General features: G+C 39.3%; 1 protein-coding gene across 1 annotated transcript in view; it reads right to left on the bottom strand.

The window, feature by feature from the left end:
- Positions 1 to 3524: 3524 nt before the first annotated feature.
- Positions 3525 to 19377, bottom strand: part of LOC126198659 (putative beta-carotene-binding protein) — a 106560-nt gene continuing 90707 nt past the window's right edge. Inside the window, exons 4-6 of the mRNA XM_049935134.1 lie at positions 19158 to 19294; positions 7429 to 7581; positions 3525 to 4795 (exon numbers count right to left, since the gene is read on the bottom strand). Of these exons, the coding sequence (XP_049791091.1) occupies positions 4593 to 4795; positions 7429 to 7581; positions 19158 to 19294 (493 nt within the window). The 3' untranslated portion in view covers positions 3525 to 4592. The remainder of the gene's footprint in view (positions 4796 to 7428; positions 7582 to 19157; positions 19295 to 19377) is intronic.

The raw sequence follows: 19377 nt of genomic DNA, 5'->3' as shown, positions 1-19377 counted from the left end.
ACACTCGTTTTTGAAATTGCATTTCTATTAAACGATTTAGGTATGTATGTCTCAGAGGAGACTACGTCGAGAAGTAGAGTGAGTTGTTTACAAAACAAACATTTTTCTTGCTTTTTTACCAGACCTCAGCGCGGCCCCTCCCACCGGAGGTTCGAGTCCTCCCTCGGGCATGGGTGTGAGTGTCTGTATTGTTCTTAGCATAAGTTAGTTTTAGTTAGTTCAAGTAGTGAGTAAGTCCAGGGACCGATGACCTTTGCAGTTCGATCCGTTAGGAATCCACACACATTTGAACATTTGAATCAGACCTTAGACCATCCTTATAACTGTGTGTATGTGTGTGTGCGTGGTGATTCAGAAACCTGAGTATAATACCAGCAACCAAGAATATATAGCAACAATTCTGTCGTCTTCACCCTAATGTTTTACGGTGTGGCCGAGCAATTCTAGGGGCTACAATCTGGAACCGCTCGACCGCTACGATCGCAGGTTCGAATCCTGCCTCGGGCATGGATGTGTGTGATGTCCTTAGGTTAGTTAGATTTAAGGAGTTCTAAGTTCTAGGGGACTGATGACCTCAGACGTTAAGTCCATTAGTGCTCAGAGCCATTTGAACCATTTTTGAACAAATTTTAACTAGCACAATGTTATTGCAAAACTTATGGTGTATATGTTGCTAATGTTAATAACAACAAACCAAAGAGTTCTATAGGTTATTCGGTTACTCATTACTCGTTACTACAGGGAAGAGACTGGAACAGAGTACAGTGGAGGTCGTGGTAAATATTGTGTTGGTGTTTAATACACTGAAGTAATCACGCACAGGGTCGGCCATATGATCCATTCTGTTAACAGCTATAAGATCATTTTGCACTCTCTATTTGGATTCTGAATGCTGTGAAGCTCTATCTCAGTCTGCGAGTGCTGAAAGCAAAATTCTGGCGTTACTTAACTAATGCTAGGTACTTGAGACGACACAAGATGCCTGTGTTTATGTGATAGCACTGCGTTTGCCTGCTTCACAGAATGCCGAAAAAATAAGTTTTGATTGTTGAGTCCGTGCAATTATATTCACACAGGTTACAACTACATCAAGCAGAAATAAAGAAATGAATGTTTTCTGTGAGTGAATGTATATGCCGCATTTAATAAAGATTTTGTAAGAAAATATTTGTTTTTGTATTCCCCACCCTGCCAAAAACTGCTAAAAAAGACTCCTATTTATGGTGATTCATATGTATTTAAAGTGTGTAGTTTCCTGAGTCCGGAAACTAATCAAAACTAGGTAGCTGAAAGTACAGTAGACCCTTTTTCTGACCTATATGACGATGGCATTGTGATAGTAGTCACACACACACACACACACACACACGTGTGTGTGTGTGTGTTTTGCATGAGAGATGCCTATGTTACACCAATGTGATGAACGTTTGTAACACATGTCTGTCGCCATTAGTTTGGAAACCTTTGAGCAATAATTAATTTGTTGTAACGAATACCTGACTACTCCAGGAATTGTTGATCTCAGCAAAATATAACTAGCACGTTTACCTCAACAATGTCGATGTTGGATCTCCCCTCATAACCTTGACATGTGTCGACAGTGACTGTGTTTATGAGGCGTGCAGTTGTGTCAGCAGTAATATGACACCAGTGTGTCAGCACTGATAAGAAAAAACTAATGCGGAAGTCTGCAAAATTATTGACAGAACATACATTAATGGATGTGGAAAATAATTGATTTAAGCGGCTCTTATGTCTTGAGCGAAGCATTGTATATACAGCAAAAATTTATCATTGTTACCATTGCAGACATCTGTTGGTGATAGGACGAAACTTCTGGTTCAAAGAACTAACAATGCACGTTTTCTGTAGTGCAACATTTGTTAGTGACAGCGAGCAATCAGGATATAAAACAGGTGTCGAGTTTATTTTGCGTGTTCTCGGGGTTTGCAGAATAGTATTAAAATAAAACTCATATTTGACAACTGTGTATCACTAATTTGTTAGTTGCATTTTATAAGCAAATACTAATTTTTAATTATTTACAGAGAGTATATTTTATAAACTTTTCAATCATCCAACATGATGGTATGTACCTTCAAACGAAATTTGGCGATGTTACTACTGAGACAGTCCATAAACGACTTTAGAAGGCAGTAATACAACCATAGTTCGTCATACATTACACAATTCAGATACTTTGACCTATATTTTTTTTAAATTTTTCTGATACTTTTAAGGATCAGCGATTTAGCCAAAATGCCCACTGCCCTCCTACGTATGGTTGATGAACGGATGGCAGCCATGAAGGTGGATGTAATTCCGCATACGTTTTGTCAGTACTGTAAGTTAAGAATAAACGTTTCGTAATATTTTATTTTATTATTCCCATCACAAGGTCACAACAAATCTACACGTTGATCAGGACAAAGTTAAGGTAAGTATCTCCATGAGAATTGCGGATATGTGTATTTATTAACGGCTGCTGTGTTAAATGCCAGAGAAAATATGGTATATCTCAGTGGTTAGCACTATTTTTATTGTATGCTCGTAAAATTAGAAATTCGTTCTGCAAATGAAGCCTAGATCATGGCTAAAGTATCGCGTTTAAGCTACCATCTTGGATTCACCTAAATTACTTTAAAAAAACTGTTCAAATTTTGAGAACAATGATTTGAAATGCATTTCGCCCAAACATGAGTTCTGTATCCTATTCAACCTATCAAACCAAATTACCTATGCCTGTTATTAGCTATACTCTTTACGAGGCTTCATATAATGTTTTGATACTTCTTAAATTGCTAACAATATTTCAAAGGAAAGTAATTTTGAGCTACGAGTGTGGAGCAGGTTATGAGGCGTATTGAGCTAGTTGCTGACGGTTGTATCTATCAAGATACCTGTGTTACTACAACGGAGTGACAAAAGCAAATTTAACAGATCTACACGTGTTAGGATCAGTAAGCGTAAATATTTCTCCTATCACGATTTTTAACAGTGTCTTTGAAGAGAACATCATCACTGGGTGTCACCACAACTTTCTAATAAGATATTTCAACAATGTTCAGCCGATTCAAATCGCTATTGCTAGCTGTTGCTGGCTCTTTGTCACCGATAAATACTTCAGAGGTATCATTCCAACGTCTAGAAGACAGAAACGGGAAAAAGAGCCTATTCCTGGTTCCATTCGCAATAACTGACATGGGACTGAAATACATGAGAATAATTAAGATGAGTTATCTAGACAGTTCTTGTTGCTATTAAACTTCATTCATTTGTTGCTTCAGTAAGACTTGCAGGTTATATCAAGCTCTAACTTCATAGTTTTATATTAAACAGATGATATCATTTGAAAGAAAAGTCTTATATTTTTTATGTGTATTATGAAAAACGAGGAACTTGACAGAAAACACATTCTTTCTACTGGCAGAAATATTTTAGGGGCATTATAACAGTTTTCAACACATATAAACTGAGGAAGAAAAAACTTAAAAAAATATCATTACTCAATCCAAATCGACATACTTAGTACAAGAAAATTTATTATTCACAGTTACTGTACAGTTCCCATTGTCACGGACTTTCTTGAGAAGCTTAAAATAATACACGTAAAAAAATACACTGTGTAGTTCACCAGCAACCACGAAACCTTTATATTTTTGAAAAGAGAGAATTAATACAACGCCTCTAAGTATAATTGCATTATATGAGGGTTCAATGGGTGATTGCCGGAGAAACCGATCATTAGGCAACATCATAAATGTGTAAGCTGCAGAAATTTAAGTAACTTAAAAGTGTATCATATAGTTTTCTCTTTCCAATTTTCATCACGCGAATTTTTTTAATCTCGTGTGCTCTACAAAACATGTAGTACAAGCCTATAGCTAGGGTCACAAAGTAGTGGAGCCAAACCAATGAATAAACAAAATGAATCAATGGGATATCTCAACAATGGGTAAAATTTCCTTACAAGTTCTAAGACTTCTAAATAATTTTAATGAAAACGGTCAGAGTGGAAGGAAAGGCTGAAGGTTTCCCTATTTCTTATCATTCTAGGTGTGTGGTTAAATTTTAGGACCCATAGAAATCACCAGCGCCAGAGATGGAACAGGAACTGAATCACAGAAGTGTGAGGAAGAATTAGCCTGGCCTTGTTACTGTCCCATCCCGTCATTTGCCTAATGTGATTCGGGAAGACCACGCAAAATCCAAATCAGGATGATAAGTCGAAGGTTTTGAGCCCATTTCGAGAATATGCAAGATGAATATCTTAATTACAACCTTACATCACTCACCTGTTCACTGTTCAATCTATGTAAATGCTCCAGTTGCTGGTACGAAGGAAAGAACCCCAGAAGTAGGCACATTTTCACCTTAGTACCGTAGGGAGCTCACAATATTATTTAACTACGTGCATGATGTGTAAATGTGGGCTTCTTCGAAGATATGAATCTCTCACACACTGTTGTCTTAATATTAAATTGTTAGGCTATTATATCGACTGAATTGTTAGCGTGGCGCTGGTTATTTTAATTTGTTAACAGTAGGAACGTGCCAAGTAAACTATAAAGCGTTCTGTATCAGCAGGAAAATCAAAAATTGTGTGGGAAGACCGCTCTGTAGAAACCTCTGTAAGCGGGCGTCTTGGGAAACAACTCGTCGTAGGGTACAGTATCGAAGACGGCTTGTGCATAATGGCGGAACACTTCGGCCAGCCACTTTTCCAGCGTCGGCTTCAAATTCGGTTCCACTACGTTCGCTGCAACGTTGTTGATGAACATATTACCGGCGAGCACTGTAAACAGAGAAACTACAGTCTTAAACAGATCAACTGAGACAAAGTTATTGTGAGGTTATTGCCTTACAAGCTGTGGTCTGACCAGAACTCTTACTATCGAAATGTGCAACCCAGTTATTAGGAATTAAGGAACTGAACAGCTTTTATAGTCATGGACGGTGTGGTCATTACAGATGGAGCAGTTGCCCAATTGAAGAAGTATAGGAATGTAACCGTTCAATTAAGCAGTTCCTAGATTCGCATGAACAGATTTAGTGAGACCTTGGGCCACGAAAGTTGGTGCTTTTTATAGAAAAAGAGACATTTTTATTGCAATCTATACATCTTAAGTTCCTCTAATTCTTCTTACAGTCTTGCCAGATTAAAACTACTGATCTAAGTCGCAGGAAAAATACGTAGTCCGTTGAAATGTTTATGAAAGACAAAACAAATACTTTGGAAGGCTGAAAAGTAGCTTTCCACTTGAGGTTTTTTTGACAAGTCACTTACGTATGACACTAGGTGATACACGTGGAGTACATGCATAACTTTGCAATTATATTAAAATAAAATCATATTCCCAATTCCTCCAAGAATTTAATACACTGACGGAAAAAATCGCAACACCAAAAATTTTTTAAGGTACTCTGATGAAATTTCGGGAATATATTTGTGTAGGTAACATATTTAAACGATAAACATCGCAAGACAACAGGTTAATTGTAAGCGCGAGGAAGCCACTGAAAATGTGAAATGCTGATACGTTAATAACACATGTAACCACCTGAACGTTGAATACAAGCATGCAAACGTGCATGTATTGTGTTGCACAGGTGCCGCATGTCAGTTTGTGGGATAGAGTTCCATGCCTGTTGCACTTGGTTGGTCAGTACCCGCACGGTTAATGCTATTTGTTGATGACAGGAGTTGTCATCCGATGACATCCCATATGTGCTCGACTGGAGACAGATCTGGTGATCGAGCAGACCAAGACATGTCAACAATTACAGAGTGTGCTGGGTTACAACAGCCGCGTATGGACGAGAGTTATCGTGTCAGAAGACACCCCCTAGAATACTTCTCAATAATGGGCTGATTAGAATACAATTTTGCAGTTAAGGTAAGTAGGATAACCACGACAGCACTACTATTGTTATACTAAATCGCATCCCAGACCATAACTCCAGTGCATCTACCAAGCAGACAGGTTGGTTGTAGGTCCTCAATTGGCCTCCCCTGGTCAACACGACCATCGCTTTCATCAGAGAACACAAAAGAACTCTACCCTGTCTTCAAAAGGTCTCTCGCCTGACATCACTAAAGTTGCAAACGGTGGTGGTTTGGGGTCAGTGGTATGCACGCTACAGGATATCTGGCTCGGGGCTGTCCTTGAAGTAACCGATTTGTAACAGTGCTTTGTGTCAATTTGGTGCCAACTGCTGCTGAAACGTCTGCTGTACATGCAGTACGATGCGGAAGAGCCATACGCTGAACACCATGGTCTTCCCTCTTGGTAGGCCGGCCTGTGTGGCCGTGCGGTTCTAGGCGCTTCAGTCTGGAACCGCGTGACCGCTACGGTCGCAGGTTCGAATCCGGCCTCGGGCATGGATGTGTGTGCTGTCCTTAGGTTAGTTAGGTTTAAGTAGTTCTATGTTCTAGGGGACTGATGACTACAGATGTTAAGTCCCATAGCGCTCAGAGCCATTTTCCCTCTTGGTAGTGCCACGTGGCCGTCCAGAGTCCGATCTTCTTACAATCTCGTGACCACCGATGTTAGCTATCGTGCATAGTGGTTACTTTCCTGCCAGATCTTTCTACAATATCGCACGTGGCACATCCTGCGTCTCGTGTAGTAACACGACCTCGCTCAAATTCAGTGAGATGTTTATAATGGCGTCTTTGTCATTTTAAAGACATTCTTGACTAGCATCAACACGCCACGTCCAGTTCCAAAGATAACTCACTTTCACAACCGTTACAGAGTATATTTAAAGCAAAACCTGATGTTCATCTTCATAGTGGCGTTATTAGCGCCACTCTGGATCGACTGGCGCGAAATCTGAACAGACATCCTCTTTCAGATGTAGTAACATGCCTTGCAATTTTCGATTATGTTTCTCATCTTCTTCTTGGTGCTGCAATTTTTTTACGTCAGTGTATTGGTGTACTCTGTTCTACCTAAGACTAAAGTGAGTGTTTCTGAAAGGATGCGTTAGTTTCTCAGAATTATGGATGATGCTGGGACCATATGAATGTAAGTGGATATAATCAATGAAAAAATACTAGCTGCTCTTCTAAGGTAAGACGGATGAGAAGTTACAGTTTACGAAACCATCAACAGTATATTTACTTACTACCATCAAGACTTTGAGAAGTAATGTAGAAATAACTATACAAAGATGCACACTACAGTCTAATTCTAAAAAGCATTCAGTCAACAGCGTAAACGGAACGAGTTGCTCCGTAAAAGTGAGAGACCAATGGTGAAGATTTCTGGCATAGTCTTTTTTCATGTAATTAAATAAGCCGTTAGGCCTTGACATGTTCTGGGAAATTGAATTCCGACTTCTCTCTGTTAGAAAGATGTTATAAAAATGCGAGATAAAATGCTTTGATGTATATTGTTTATAGATTTTTATTCAGTAACGTACCTAGAGGCTGGTAGTCCCCAAAGAGACCAGTGAGCTCATACTGAGACCTGCCTAAGGCCAATGCGACTTGGACAGTGTCTAGCTTCAGATATGACCGTCCTCCCAGGCCGCTCTCAAGGTGTCCAGAATACGTGACGTCCACGGCGCCACCACCTGAAATGCAATATGTATGTACTTCTCTTTTAATGTACGTTTTTTTATAGCCACACATCCGAACATGAAAATGACGTTTTGATAAAGGGACGTTTTAGTAGTCTTTAAAAGACGTTGTGTTTTTTCTTCTGACCGTACCTGCAAATAAAAATGATTTCTTGGTACCGGTAATATAGCATTTAAAACAATAATGTAGCCTAGCAAGTAAGATATTAGTGCCAACATAACTGATGCTCTGCTTTTTATAAATAGCAGATGAGGAAGAGGAATAACAACATAATAACATGGTTTTCAACATACATTCACCAATTTTTTTTAATTGATTTTCTCTATCGAATCTTAATTATTTTCACAGTTGGGCCAAAGACCTATGAACGTCTGATTTTCAGTTTGTAACAGTCACGTGTCACTTATCACTTAGGTAATCTCTCCTCAGCAAAGTGCTTCACACGTCGTTAGACATTAAATTTCCGTCATCTTGTAACTTTAATTTTAGGTTTGTTCACTTTTTCTGTAATATGCCTCTTACTTCCACTCTTTCCTCTTCTTTCAAGTTTCTTTATTTTCACACTAATGCGATAGTTAATGTCCCGCGTAATACATCGTGCTCTCAACTGTCCATTTTAGTAGAACAATTTATTGAATTACCTTACTGAGGGTACTGCATCACTCAGTGAGCGTTCGTTCAACAACTATCTGTTTGCGAACTAGTGATAGTTATTCACAATGTGCTCACAAGGGAACATTAAAGGCAATAACTAGGGCCATCCTTTACATCTACATCCACACTTATTCTCCGCAAGCCACCGAGAGGGGCGTCGGGTAGAAAAACCTGTACCACAATTAGTCATTTCCTTTCGTGTTCAACCCGAAAAATAGAGCGAAGGGAACACGACTATCAGTATGCCTCCATACGAACTCTAATCTCTCTGATCTTATCTTCTTGGTTCTTACGTAAAGTGTACGTTGGTGGCAGTAGAATAGTTCCGCAGTCAGCCTCAGTTGCCAAGTCTCTAGATTTTATCAACAGGGAAATAACGGCGCTTCCCTCCAGAGGTTCTCATTTGAGTTTCTGAAACACCTCCGTAGTACTTGCGGGTTCTTAAAATCTACCAGTTACAAATCTAGCAGCTAGCTCTGCATTGCTTCAATGTCTTTCCTTAATCCGATCTTGTTCGGATCCTGAACACTCGAACAGTACTCAGTAATAAGTCGCACTAGTGGTCTATATGTGGTCTCTTTTACACATAAACCACACTTTCCTAAAACTCCCCCAATAAACGTAAGTCTATCACGCGCCTTCCCTTCACAATCTTTACTTTTTTTTTTTTTTTTTTTTTTTTTTTTTTTTTTTTTTTTTTTTTTGTGGTCTTCAGTCCTGAGACTGGTTTGGTGCAGCTCTCCATGCTACTCTATCCTGTGCAAGCTTCTTCATCTCCCAGTACTTGCTGCAACCTACGTCCTTCTGAATTTGCTTAGTGTATTCATCTCTTGGTCGCCCTCTATGATTTTTACCCTCCACACTGCCCTCCAATGCTAAATTTGTGATCCCTTGATGCCTCAGAACATGTCCTACTAACCGGTCCCTTCTTCTTGTCATGTTGTGCCACAAACTCCTCTTCTCCCCAATTCTGTTCAATACCTTCTCATTAGTTATGTGATCTACCCATCTAATCTTCAGCATTCTTCTGTAGCACCACATTTCGAAAGCTTCTATCCTCTTCTTGTCTAAACCATTTATCGTCCATGTTTCACTTCTATACATGGCTACACTCCATACAAATACTTTCAGAAACAACTTCCTGACACTTAAATCTATACTCGATGTTAACAAATTTCTCTTCTTCAGAAACACTTTTCTTGCCATTGCCAGTCTACCTTTTATATCCTCTCTACTTTGACCATCGTCAGTTATTTTGCTCCCCAAATAGCAAAACTCCTTTACTACTTTAAGTGTCTCATTTCCTAATCTAATTCCCTCGGCATCACCAGACTTAATTCGACTACATTCCATTATCCTCGTTTTGCTTTTGTTGATGTTCATCTTATATCCTCCTTTCAAGATACTGTCCATTCCATTCAACTGCTCTTCCAAGTCCTTTGCTGTCTCTGACAGAATTACAATGTCATCGGCGAACCTCAAAGTTTTTATTTCATCTCCATGGATTTTAATACCTACACCGAATTTTTCTTTTGTTTCCGTCACTGCTTGCTCAATATACAGATTGAATAACATCAGGGAGAGACTACAACCCTGTCCCACTCCCTTCCCAACCACTGCTTCCCTTTCATGTCCCCCGAATCTTATAACTGCCATCTGCTTTCTGTACAAATTGTAAATAGCCTTTCGCTCCCTGTATTTTACCCCTGCTACCTTTAGAATTTGAAAGAGAGTATTCCAGTCAACATTGTCAAAAGCTTTCTCTAATTCTACAAATGCTAGAAACATAGGTTTGCCTTTCCTTATTCTTTCTTCTAAGATAAGTCTTAAGGTCAGTATTGCCTCACGTGTTCCAATGTTTCTACGGAATCCAAATTGATCTTCCCCAAGGTTGGCTTCAACTAGTTTTTCCATTCGTCTGTAAAGAATTCGCGTTAGTATTTTGCAGCTGTGGTTTATTAAACTGATTGTTCGGTAACTTTCACATCTGTCAACACCTGCTTTCTTTGGGATTGGAATTATTATATTCTTCTTGAGGTCTGAGGGTATTTCGCCTGTCTCATACATCTTGCTCACTAGATGGTAGAGTTTTGTCAGGACTGGCTCTCCCAAGGCCGTCAGTAGTTCAAATGGAATGTTGTCTACTCCCGGGGCTTTGTTTCGACTCAGGTCTTTCAGTGCTCTGTCAAACTCTTCACGCAGTATTGTATCTCCCATTTCGTCTTCAGCTACATTCTCCTCCATTTCCAGAATATTGTCCTCAAGTACGTCGCCCTTGTATAGACCCTCTATGTACTCCTTCCACCTTTCTGCTTTCCCTTCTTTGCTTAGAACTGGGTTTCCATCTGAGCTCTTGATATTCATACAAGTGGTTCTCTTTTCTCCAAAGGTTTCTTTAATTTTCCTGTAGGCAGTATCTATCTTACCCCTAGTGAGATAAGCCTCTACATCCTTACATTTGTCCTCTAGCCATCCCTGCTTAGCCATTTTGCACTTCCTGTCGATCTCATTTTTGAGACGTTTGTATTCCTTTTTGCCTGCTTCATTTACTGCATTTTTATATTTTCTCCTTTCATCAATTAAATTCAATATTTCTTCTGTTACCCAAGGATTTCTACTAGCCCTCGTCTTTTTACCTACTTGATCCTCTGCTGCCTTCACTACTTCATCCCTTAGAGCTACCCATTCGTCTTCTACTGTATTTCTTTCCCCCATTTGTGACAATTGTTCCCTTATGCTCTCCCTGAATGTACAACCTCTGGTTCTTTCAGTTTATCCAGGTCCCATCTCCTTAAATTCCCACCTTTTTGCAGTTTCTTCAGTTTTAATATTGCCTGTTGTAATTCATATTACTTTGCAACGTTACGCCTAGATATTTAGTCGATTTGACTTTGTCAAGCCGCACACTACTAATGCTGCTCTCGAACATTATTAGTAGGTTACCTCTACTCATCGGCATTAACTTATATTCATCACGTCATCTAGAAACTTCGTCTAAGTCATCTTGTATTCTCCTAAAGCCCCTCAACGACGAAACCTTCCCATACATCTTAGCATCATCAGTAAACAGCCCCAGACTGCTGCTTACCCTGTCCGCCAGACCATTTTTGTATACAGAAAACTGATTCACTGCTTTAGGTGTGCTACTCCATTTACGTGTGCTACCCCGTTCTTCATTATGTTGATCACCCTTATTCTTAGACACTGCAACTCATTTTTACTTGACGAACGACTAAGAGCGCCGACCATCGACTCCCTTAGAGTATCAGTGATTGGTACAAACGACCAGGAAGTCTGTTGTGTGTATTCGTTCGGCAGTGGCAGGTCATAATAATGTAACATTTCAAATGATCACGGTTCTAGGCGCTACAGTCCCAGAATCCTGCCTCGGGTATGGATGTGTGTGATGTTCTTAGGTTAGCTAGGTTTAAGTAGTTCTAAGCTCTAGGGGACTGGAGACCTCAGATGTTAAGGGCCATAGTGCTCAGAGCCATTTGAACCATTTTTTCAAATTATTAACTTTCTCGTCGACCCTGTACTGCCCAAAATAACAGGCATTTTCAACTGTTCTCTGACCTCCAGCATCTTCCCAACGTCCTGGAAGCATGATGTACTCATAAACCCGTTACCCAAGAAGGGACCTACCAAAGTTCCTTCCGACTACAGGTCCATTTGCATTCTACCAACAATACCCAAGGCTTTAGAACATAGAGTCCACGAACAGTTTACCAGTTGTCTAACATCAAATAACATTTTAGATAAATACCAGCTGGGTTTCAGGCAAAATTTCAGCACGACGACCCCTCTTGTAAAAGTCACTGATGAATTGAAACAAGTTATGGACAAAGAGTAGGCGACCATTATGTGTCTTCTGGATTTCAGAAAAACTTTCAAAGCAGTTAATTTGACATTCAACTTGCTAAATTTAACCTTCAAAATTTTCCTCACGTGCTGTATAATCGTTCCACTCATACCTTACATCTTGCCAACAATATGTAATGACTTGAATTAAGAGGTCACAATGGAGGAATGTAGAATCTGTGGTCCCACAGGTATCAGTATAGGGCCCATTGATTTCTCATTCTATATTGATGTGTCAACTGTTCTCTCCCACTGCAAATATCATCTATACTCCAATGACCCTCAGTTATATCTAAGTACAAGTCCAACAAACGTACACAGTCATCTGCCTGTAAATACTGATCTATTTGCCATATCTGAGGGGGCATATCACATAGGTTTGAAAATCAACCAATCTAAAATGTAAACAATCTTAGTCCCTCACAACAGAATTATTACCACGCAGATCACCGAATTTTTCCGTCCATAATACTTAACGGCATAGACATAATCTTTTCTTTTTCCCAGAAAACTTGGGGTCACTTCAGCATCATCACTTAGGACTGAAAACACAGCTGCAGACTCTACGATGGTGGCAGCGTAGCTTCATTCAGAAATAGACAAAAGTATTTCCTTTCAAGCTTCAAAAGAATCTCGTAGAGCCACTAATGTTCCACACACTTGATGCTGCTCTCCAAGTACTTTTGTACGAAAGCTCACACACGTTAGAATTGGCGACGAAAACTTGTGAGCGATGCATTTGTGATATGTGATATTTAGACATATCACTCCTGCCTATGGACAATCATCATGGGTACGTGCCCATAAGCGCAGAGACTATCATACTCCACACTGATCAGCCAGAACTTTATGCCCACCAACCTACTACCGATATAAACCCGTCCAGGCGATAGTAGCTCCACCTGGCGAGGAATGACTTCTAGGCAGACACACCTATGGTGCATCTATCAGTGAGCTTGCTACCCATGTGTAGAATGGGGAATGAACGCGATCTACCTGAGTTTGACCAAAGGGATGGCCTGGAGGCTCGGCATAGGCATTTCGGAAACTGCGCGACTTTTCAGGTGTTAGAGGAATGCTGCGGCGATTGTCTTCAAAACCAATGTGAAACCACGTCCAGACATCGTGGGGTTGGCGGCCACCCTTCGTTACAGATGCCAGACGTCATAGAGGGGTCTGGTGGGTAAAACAGGACAGGCGGCCAACCGTGGCAGAGCTAACATCACACCAACCATGGGTCGACGACACATGCCTTTGCCAATGTTAAGACCACGATGTCAGCAACTATGACTGAAATGGGCACATAACCATCAGCACTAGACGTTGGTGTAGTGGCAGAGCGTTACATGGTCTGATGAATCCATCACATTGTTCATCGTGTCGACTGGAGGGCGCGAATCTGTTGTCTTCCAGGGTAACAACTCTTTGACACACACAAGCTGCTGGAGGCTCCTTTATGCTCTGGGGAACATTCACTTCGGCATCCATGGGTCCAGTGGAGTTCGTGCAAGGTACCATGTCGGCCAAGGAGTGCCATGCACTGTTTGCAGATCACGTACACCCCTTCATGACCATCATGTTTTCCGATAGCACTGGCATTTTTCAACAAGGTAATGTGCCATGTCACAAGAGCAGGAATGTGATGGAGAGGTTCGAGGAACACAATAGCGAGTTCCAATTGATGTGCTGGCCCTCCAACTTGCCAGAACTGAAACTGATCGTAAACATCTGTGATTGAACGTGGGGCCGGAGTTCATCGTCTCTTCCCCGGAATTTATAAGAATTAGGTGATTTCTGTGTGCAGATGTGGTGCCAACTCCCTCCAGCGACCTACAAAAACCTCAATGCTTCCATGCCACGATGTGTTGCCACTGTTATCCATGCCAAAGGTAGACATACTCGCCCTTAGGTACGAGGTCATAGTGTTCTCGCTGATCAGTGTATGTCCACTCTTTCGTCTTCTCTATCATTGCACTCCCTTTCATTTAACTTCAGATTTTACATTGGTATCTGAACATTACAACTGAAGTATGGTTCTCACCAAAGTAAAATCCTCTCTGTATTATCACATAACACTGCCATGTTCTCTCCATTCATTTCCTGTATTAGGAACCCGAGTTATGAACAACATTCCTTAAAAAACCAGAGAAATTAAATTCCTTCCAAACTTCAAAAATACAGTTGATGCCCCACCTTCTGTTAGCCTGCAGCTAACTCATGTCAGTCTTCTCTCTGTTCAACTTTTTGTCCCCCTTGTTGGCAAAGTCCTTTACTTAAATTCTGTTCTTTCCTAATGGTAACTGTCCCTGTCATTTCAATCTACTCTTCTTTCTTTATCACTTCTGCTTCCACAATACTAAAAATGTATTCAAATGTGCTATATTAATCTATATTATTCTTAATGCCCTTTACTATTGCTATAAAAAGGGAATTATTGTTCTGATTATTATTATTTCTTTCCTTTCTCAGACCTTAGGTCTGGTTCGAAATGAAAGTGACGCGGACCTTGATCAAGCGTGACTTCCTTTTAACTGGACGGTATATGTTACATAGCATTTAGGAACTTTCGGGTAAATGAACATGTATCAATAATTACGGACTTCTGTAGTTGTATATATATGTTTGGATGTAGCTGTATTGCGTTGATGTACTGGTGGATATTGTGTGGCATGACTCTTGTAGTTGATAATATAATTGGTATGATGTCAACTTTATCCTGATGCCACATGTCTTTGACTTCCTCAGCCAGTTGGATGTATTTTTCAATTTTTTCTCCTGTTTTCTTTTGTATATTTGTTGTATTGGGTACGGATATTTCGATTAGTTGTGTTAATTTCTTCTTTTTATTCGTGAGTACGATGTCAGGTTTGTTATGTGGCGTTGTTTTATCTGTTATAATGGTTCTGTTCCAGTATAATTTGTATTCATCATTCTCCTGTAGATTTTGTGGTGCATACTTGTATGTAGGAACGTGTTGTTTTATAAGTTTATGTTGTAAGGCAAGCTGTTGATGAATTATTTTTGCAACATTGTCATGTCTTCTGGGGTATTCTGTATTTGCTAGTATTGTACATCCGCTTGTGATGTGATCTACTGTTTCTATTTGTTTTTTGCAAAGTCTGCATTTATCTGTTGTGGTATTGGAATCTTTAATAATATGCTTGCTGTAATACCTGGTGTTTATTGTTTGATCCTGTATTGCAATCATGAAACCTTCCGTCTTACTGTATATATTGCATTTACTTAGCCATGTGTTGGATGCGTCTTGATCGATGTGTGGCTGTCTTAGATGATACAGGTGCTTGCCATGTAGTGTTTTCTTTTTCCAATTTACTTTCTTCGTATCTGTTGATGTTATGTGATCTAAAGGGTTGTAGAAGTGGTTATGAAATTGCAGTGGTGTAGCAGATGTATTTATATGAGTGATTGCTTTGTGTATTTTGCTAGTTTCTGCTCGTTCTATAAAGAATTTTCTTAAATTGTCTACCTGTCCATAATGTAGGTTTTTTATGTCGATAAATCCCCTTCCTCCTTCCTTTCTGCTTAATGTGAATCTTTCTGTTGCTGAATGTATGTGATGTATTCTATATTTGTGGCATTGTGATCGTGTAAGTGTATTGAGTGCTTCTAGGTCTGTGTTACTCCATTTCACTACTCCAAATGAGTAGGTCAATATTGGTATAGCATAGGCATTTATAGCTTTTGTCTTGTTTCTTGCTGTGAATTCTGTTTTCAGTATTTTCGTTAGTCTTTGTCTATATTTTTCTTTTAGTTCTTCTTTAATATTTGTATTATCTATTCCTATTTTTTGTCTGTATCCTAGATATTTATAGGCATCTGTTTTTTCCATCGCTTCTATGCAGTCACTGTGGTTATCCAATATGTAATCTTCTTGTTTAGTGTGTTTTCCCTTGACTATGCTATTTTTCTTACATTTGTCTGTTCCAAAAGCCATATTTATATCATTGCTGAATACTTCTGTCATCTTTAGTAATTGGTTGAGTTGTTGATTTGTTGCTGCCAGTAGTTTTAGATCATCCATGTATAGCAAATGTGTGATTTTGTGTGGGTATGTTCCAGTGATATTGTATCCATAATTTGTATTATTTAGCATGTTGGATAGTGGGTTCAGAGCAAGGCAGAACCAGAAAGGACTTAATGAATCTCCTTGGTATATTCCATGCTCAATCTGTATTGGCTGTGATGTGATATTATTTGAATTTGTTTGGATATTAAGTGTGGTTTTCCAATTTTTCATTACTATGTTTAGGAACTGTATCAATTTAGGATCTACTTTGTATATTTCCAATATTTGTAGTAACCATGAGTGGGGTACACTATCAAAAGCTTTTTGGTAATCAATGTATGCATAGTGTAGTGACCTTTGTTTGGTTTTAAATTGATATGTCACCTCTGCATGTATTATCAGTTGCTCTTTACATCCTCGTGCTCCTTTGCAGCAGCCTTTTTGTTCTTCATTTATAATTTTGTTCTGTGTTGTACGTGTCATTAATTTCTGTGTAATGACTGAAGTTAATATTTTGTATATTGTTGGTAGGCATGTTATGGGGCGATATTTAGCTGGGTTTGGTGTGTCTGCTTGATCTTTAGGTTTCAGATAAGTTATTCCATGTGTAAGTGTATCAGGGAATGTGTATGGGTCTGCAATGTAACTGTTAAATAATTTAGTTAGATGTGAATGTGTTGAGGTGAACTTCTTTAGCCAGAAATTTGCTATTTTATCTTTTCCAGGGGCTTTCCAATTGTGAGTAGAATTAATTGCTTGGGTGACTTCATGTTGCCAAATTATCACTTCAGGCATTTGTGGTATCATCTTGTATGTGTCTGTTTCTGCTTGTATCCACTGTGCATGCCTGTTATGTTGTACCGGGTTTGACCATATGTTGCTCCAGAAGTGTTCCATGTCTGTTATGTTTGGTGGATTGTCTATTTTAATGTGTGTGTTACCTATTGTCTGGTAAAATTTCTTTTGGTTTGCGTTGAATGTTTGGTTTTGTTTCCTTCTATTTTCACTTTTTTTGTATCTCCTAAGTCGTTTGGCCAATGCTTGTAATTTCTGCTTCTTGTCATCTAATTGCTCTATCGCTTCTTGTTGTGAGATTTAACCTAACCTTTTTCGTTTTTTTTCTGACATTTCATTTCTTATAAATTGTGTTAGCTGTCCCATGTCCTTTCTCAGTTTTTCTATTCTGATCTGTAGCCTGTGTTGCCATGCTGGTTTTGTGGGTTTCTTCTGTGTGTTGGTTGGTTCTGATCTCTGCCTAGTGTGTATATTTAGTGTAGTGAGTGCTCCTATATAAACCAGTAGTTGTAACTCTTCCATAGTTGTGTTTTCAGTTATTTTGTTGTGTGTGATTGTGTTGATAGTTTTTATTGTTGTTTCGACTTGTGGGTTATTTGGCGGTCTTTGCAAGAATGGTCGAATGTCTGTATTTGTGTCTTTGTATTCTATATATGTCAGCTGAAATTTTTCTTCTATATCTAACATGTGTGTCAAAAATGGTTCAAATGGCTCTGAGCACTATGGGACTCAACTGCTGAGGTCATTAGTCCCCTAGAACTTAGAACTAGTTAAACCTAACTAACCTAATGACATCACAAACATCCATGCCCGAGGCAGGATTCGAACCTGCGACCGTAGCGGTCTTGCGGTTCCAGACTGCAGCGCCTTTAACCGCACGGCCACTTCGGCCGGCTAACATGTGTGTCACTTCGTGTTCTATTTGTGCTTGTTCTGGTGGCTGTCTTAAGATTTCGTTTTCCTCTGATTGTTTAATTGATGCATGTTGTTCTTTGTTTGTTTGCTCTGGGATGTTTGAGTCCATTACTGTATTTTCTTCTTCTTCTGATTGCACATTATTTTGTTCCAGTATTTGTTGTACTTGTTGTTTGATGTTTTCTAATTCTACTGGCGTATCCTGTTATTTTTGATTATTACACATATCTGATCAGCTAGTCGTTGTTCTGTTAAAAATTTTAATTCTGGGAATCTGGTAATAAATGTTGTGTATACTTGTGATCTGTATCCAGTTGTGTTGGTTCCTAGGTTTGTTGCTCGGTAATAACAGAACATGAGGTGTCGATTAACTTCATCTGACCATCTCATCCTCTGTCTTTGTTTTCCTTCTAGGGTGGTTGCAGGAAGCATATCCTGCAAAACACCTCTATTTGGATTTAAATCATTTTCCAGTTGGCTAGCAGTGTCGTTACCATTGTGGGCGGGCATAGGGTTCAAGCGTCGTCCCCGACCATGACGGCGCTTGTCCGAGGCTTCTTTAGTTCTGTCCTGAACCATCTAATCACACTAAAGGGGGGTTAGCCCTATTATTGGTTTGTTCTTTTCGTCGCCTTTTACGACTGGCAGAACATACCGGAGGCCTATTCTTTTCCCGGGCCTCCACGGGGTTTATTATTATTATTATTATTATTATTATTATTATTATTATTATTATTATTATTATTCCTGTGAGTGTTTTGCAATATCTTTGGTATGTGTTGCCATCGTCAGATGTAAATGTAAGAGATTGCCTCAAGGGCCTAACCTGGTCCATCTAAGTTCTGAATAAATAAATTATGTATTTCATTTTCTGTGTATCAGACCTATTTCTGTTAAAAATTAACTGTCTTATTACAATTCTATATTTTTCAAATGCAGTACTTACAGAAAATTGTTGTATCTTTGATTATAATTATGGTAAAGAACAGCAGAAAACTCTACCAGTACTTTCTCCATAAACTATAATTAAACATGACAGCACCCCAGATTCAAACAATCTACTGCATCAGATACTCCAGAAAACACAACATGAGTTGTAACACTAACTCTGACACAGAAACTGGCTCTCACAGTTTGTGTAATTAATGATGGAGCCATTTCTGGTATCAAACATACGAAAAATTTGAGAGAGTTTCTGCATCCCTGTCATCATTCTTTTTACTCCTGCCTCTCGGATTTAGATTAAATATGCTACTATACTTCCAGAATATTCCGTTTTTCTCTCATGAGGAGATATTTTTGCATTGAAATACTTACCCATCACGCTCTTGAAGATTCCAGTGCCCTTCAAAGGTATGCCAAGTACATGGCCGGCCAAAGTGTATGCACCTTCTAACGTGTAAATGCCATCACGGTGAGCGACAATGTGGATACGTTTGCTGAAGGAATCCACCCTGGAAAAGAAAACAGAATGTAGTGATAGGAGCGATCAAGAAAAAAGAGAGAGGGGAGGCGAAGTGACTAGCGACATACAGGG

This window comes from Schistocerca nitens, chromosome 8 (genome assembly GCF_023898315.1).
Source record: "Schistocerca nitens isolate TAMUIC-IGC-003100 chromosome 8, iqSchNite1.1, whole genome shotgun sequence".
NCBI classification, from domain to species: Eukaryota; Metazoa; Arthropoda; class Insecta; order Orthoptera; family Acrididae; genus Schistocerca; species Schistocerca nitens.
Note: the sequence above shows the minus strand (reverse complement) of the source record. Positions and strands in the feature narration are given on the sequence as shown.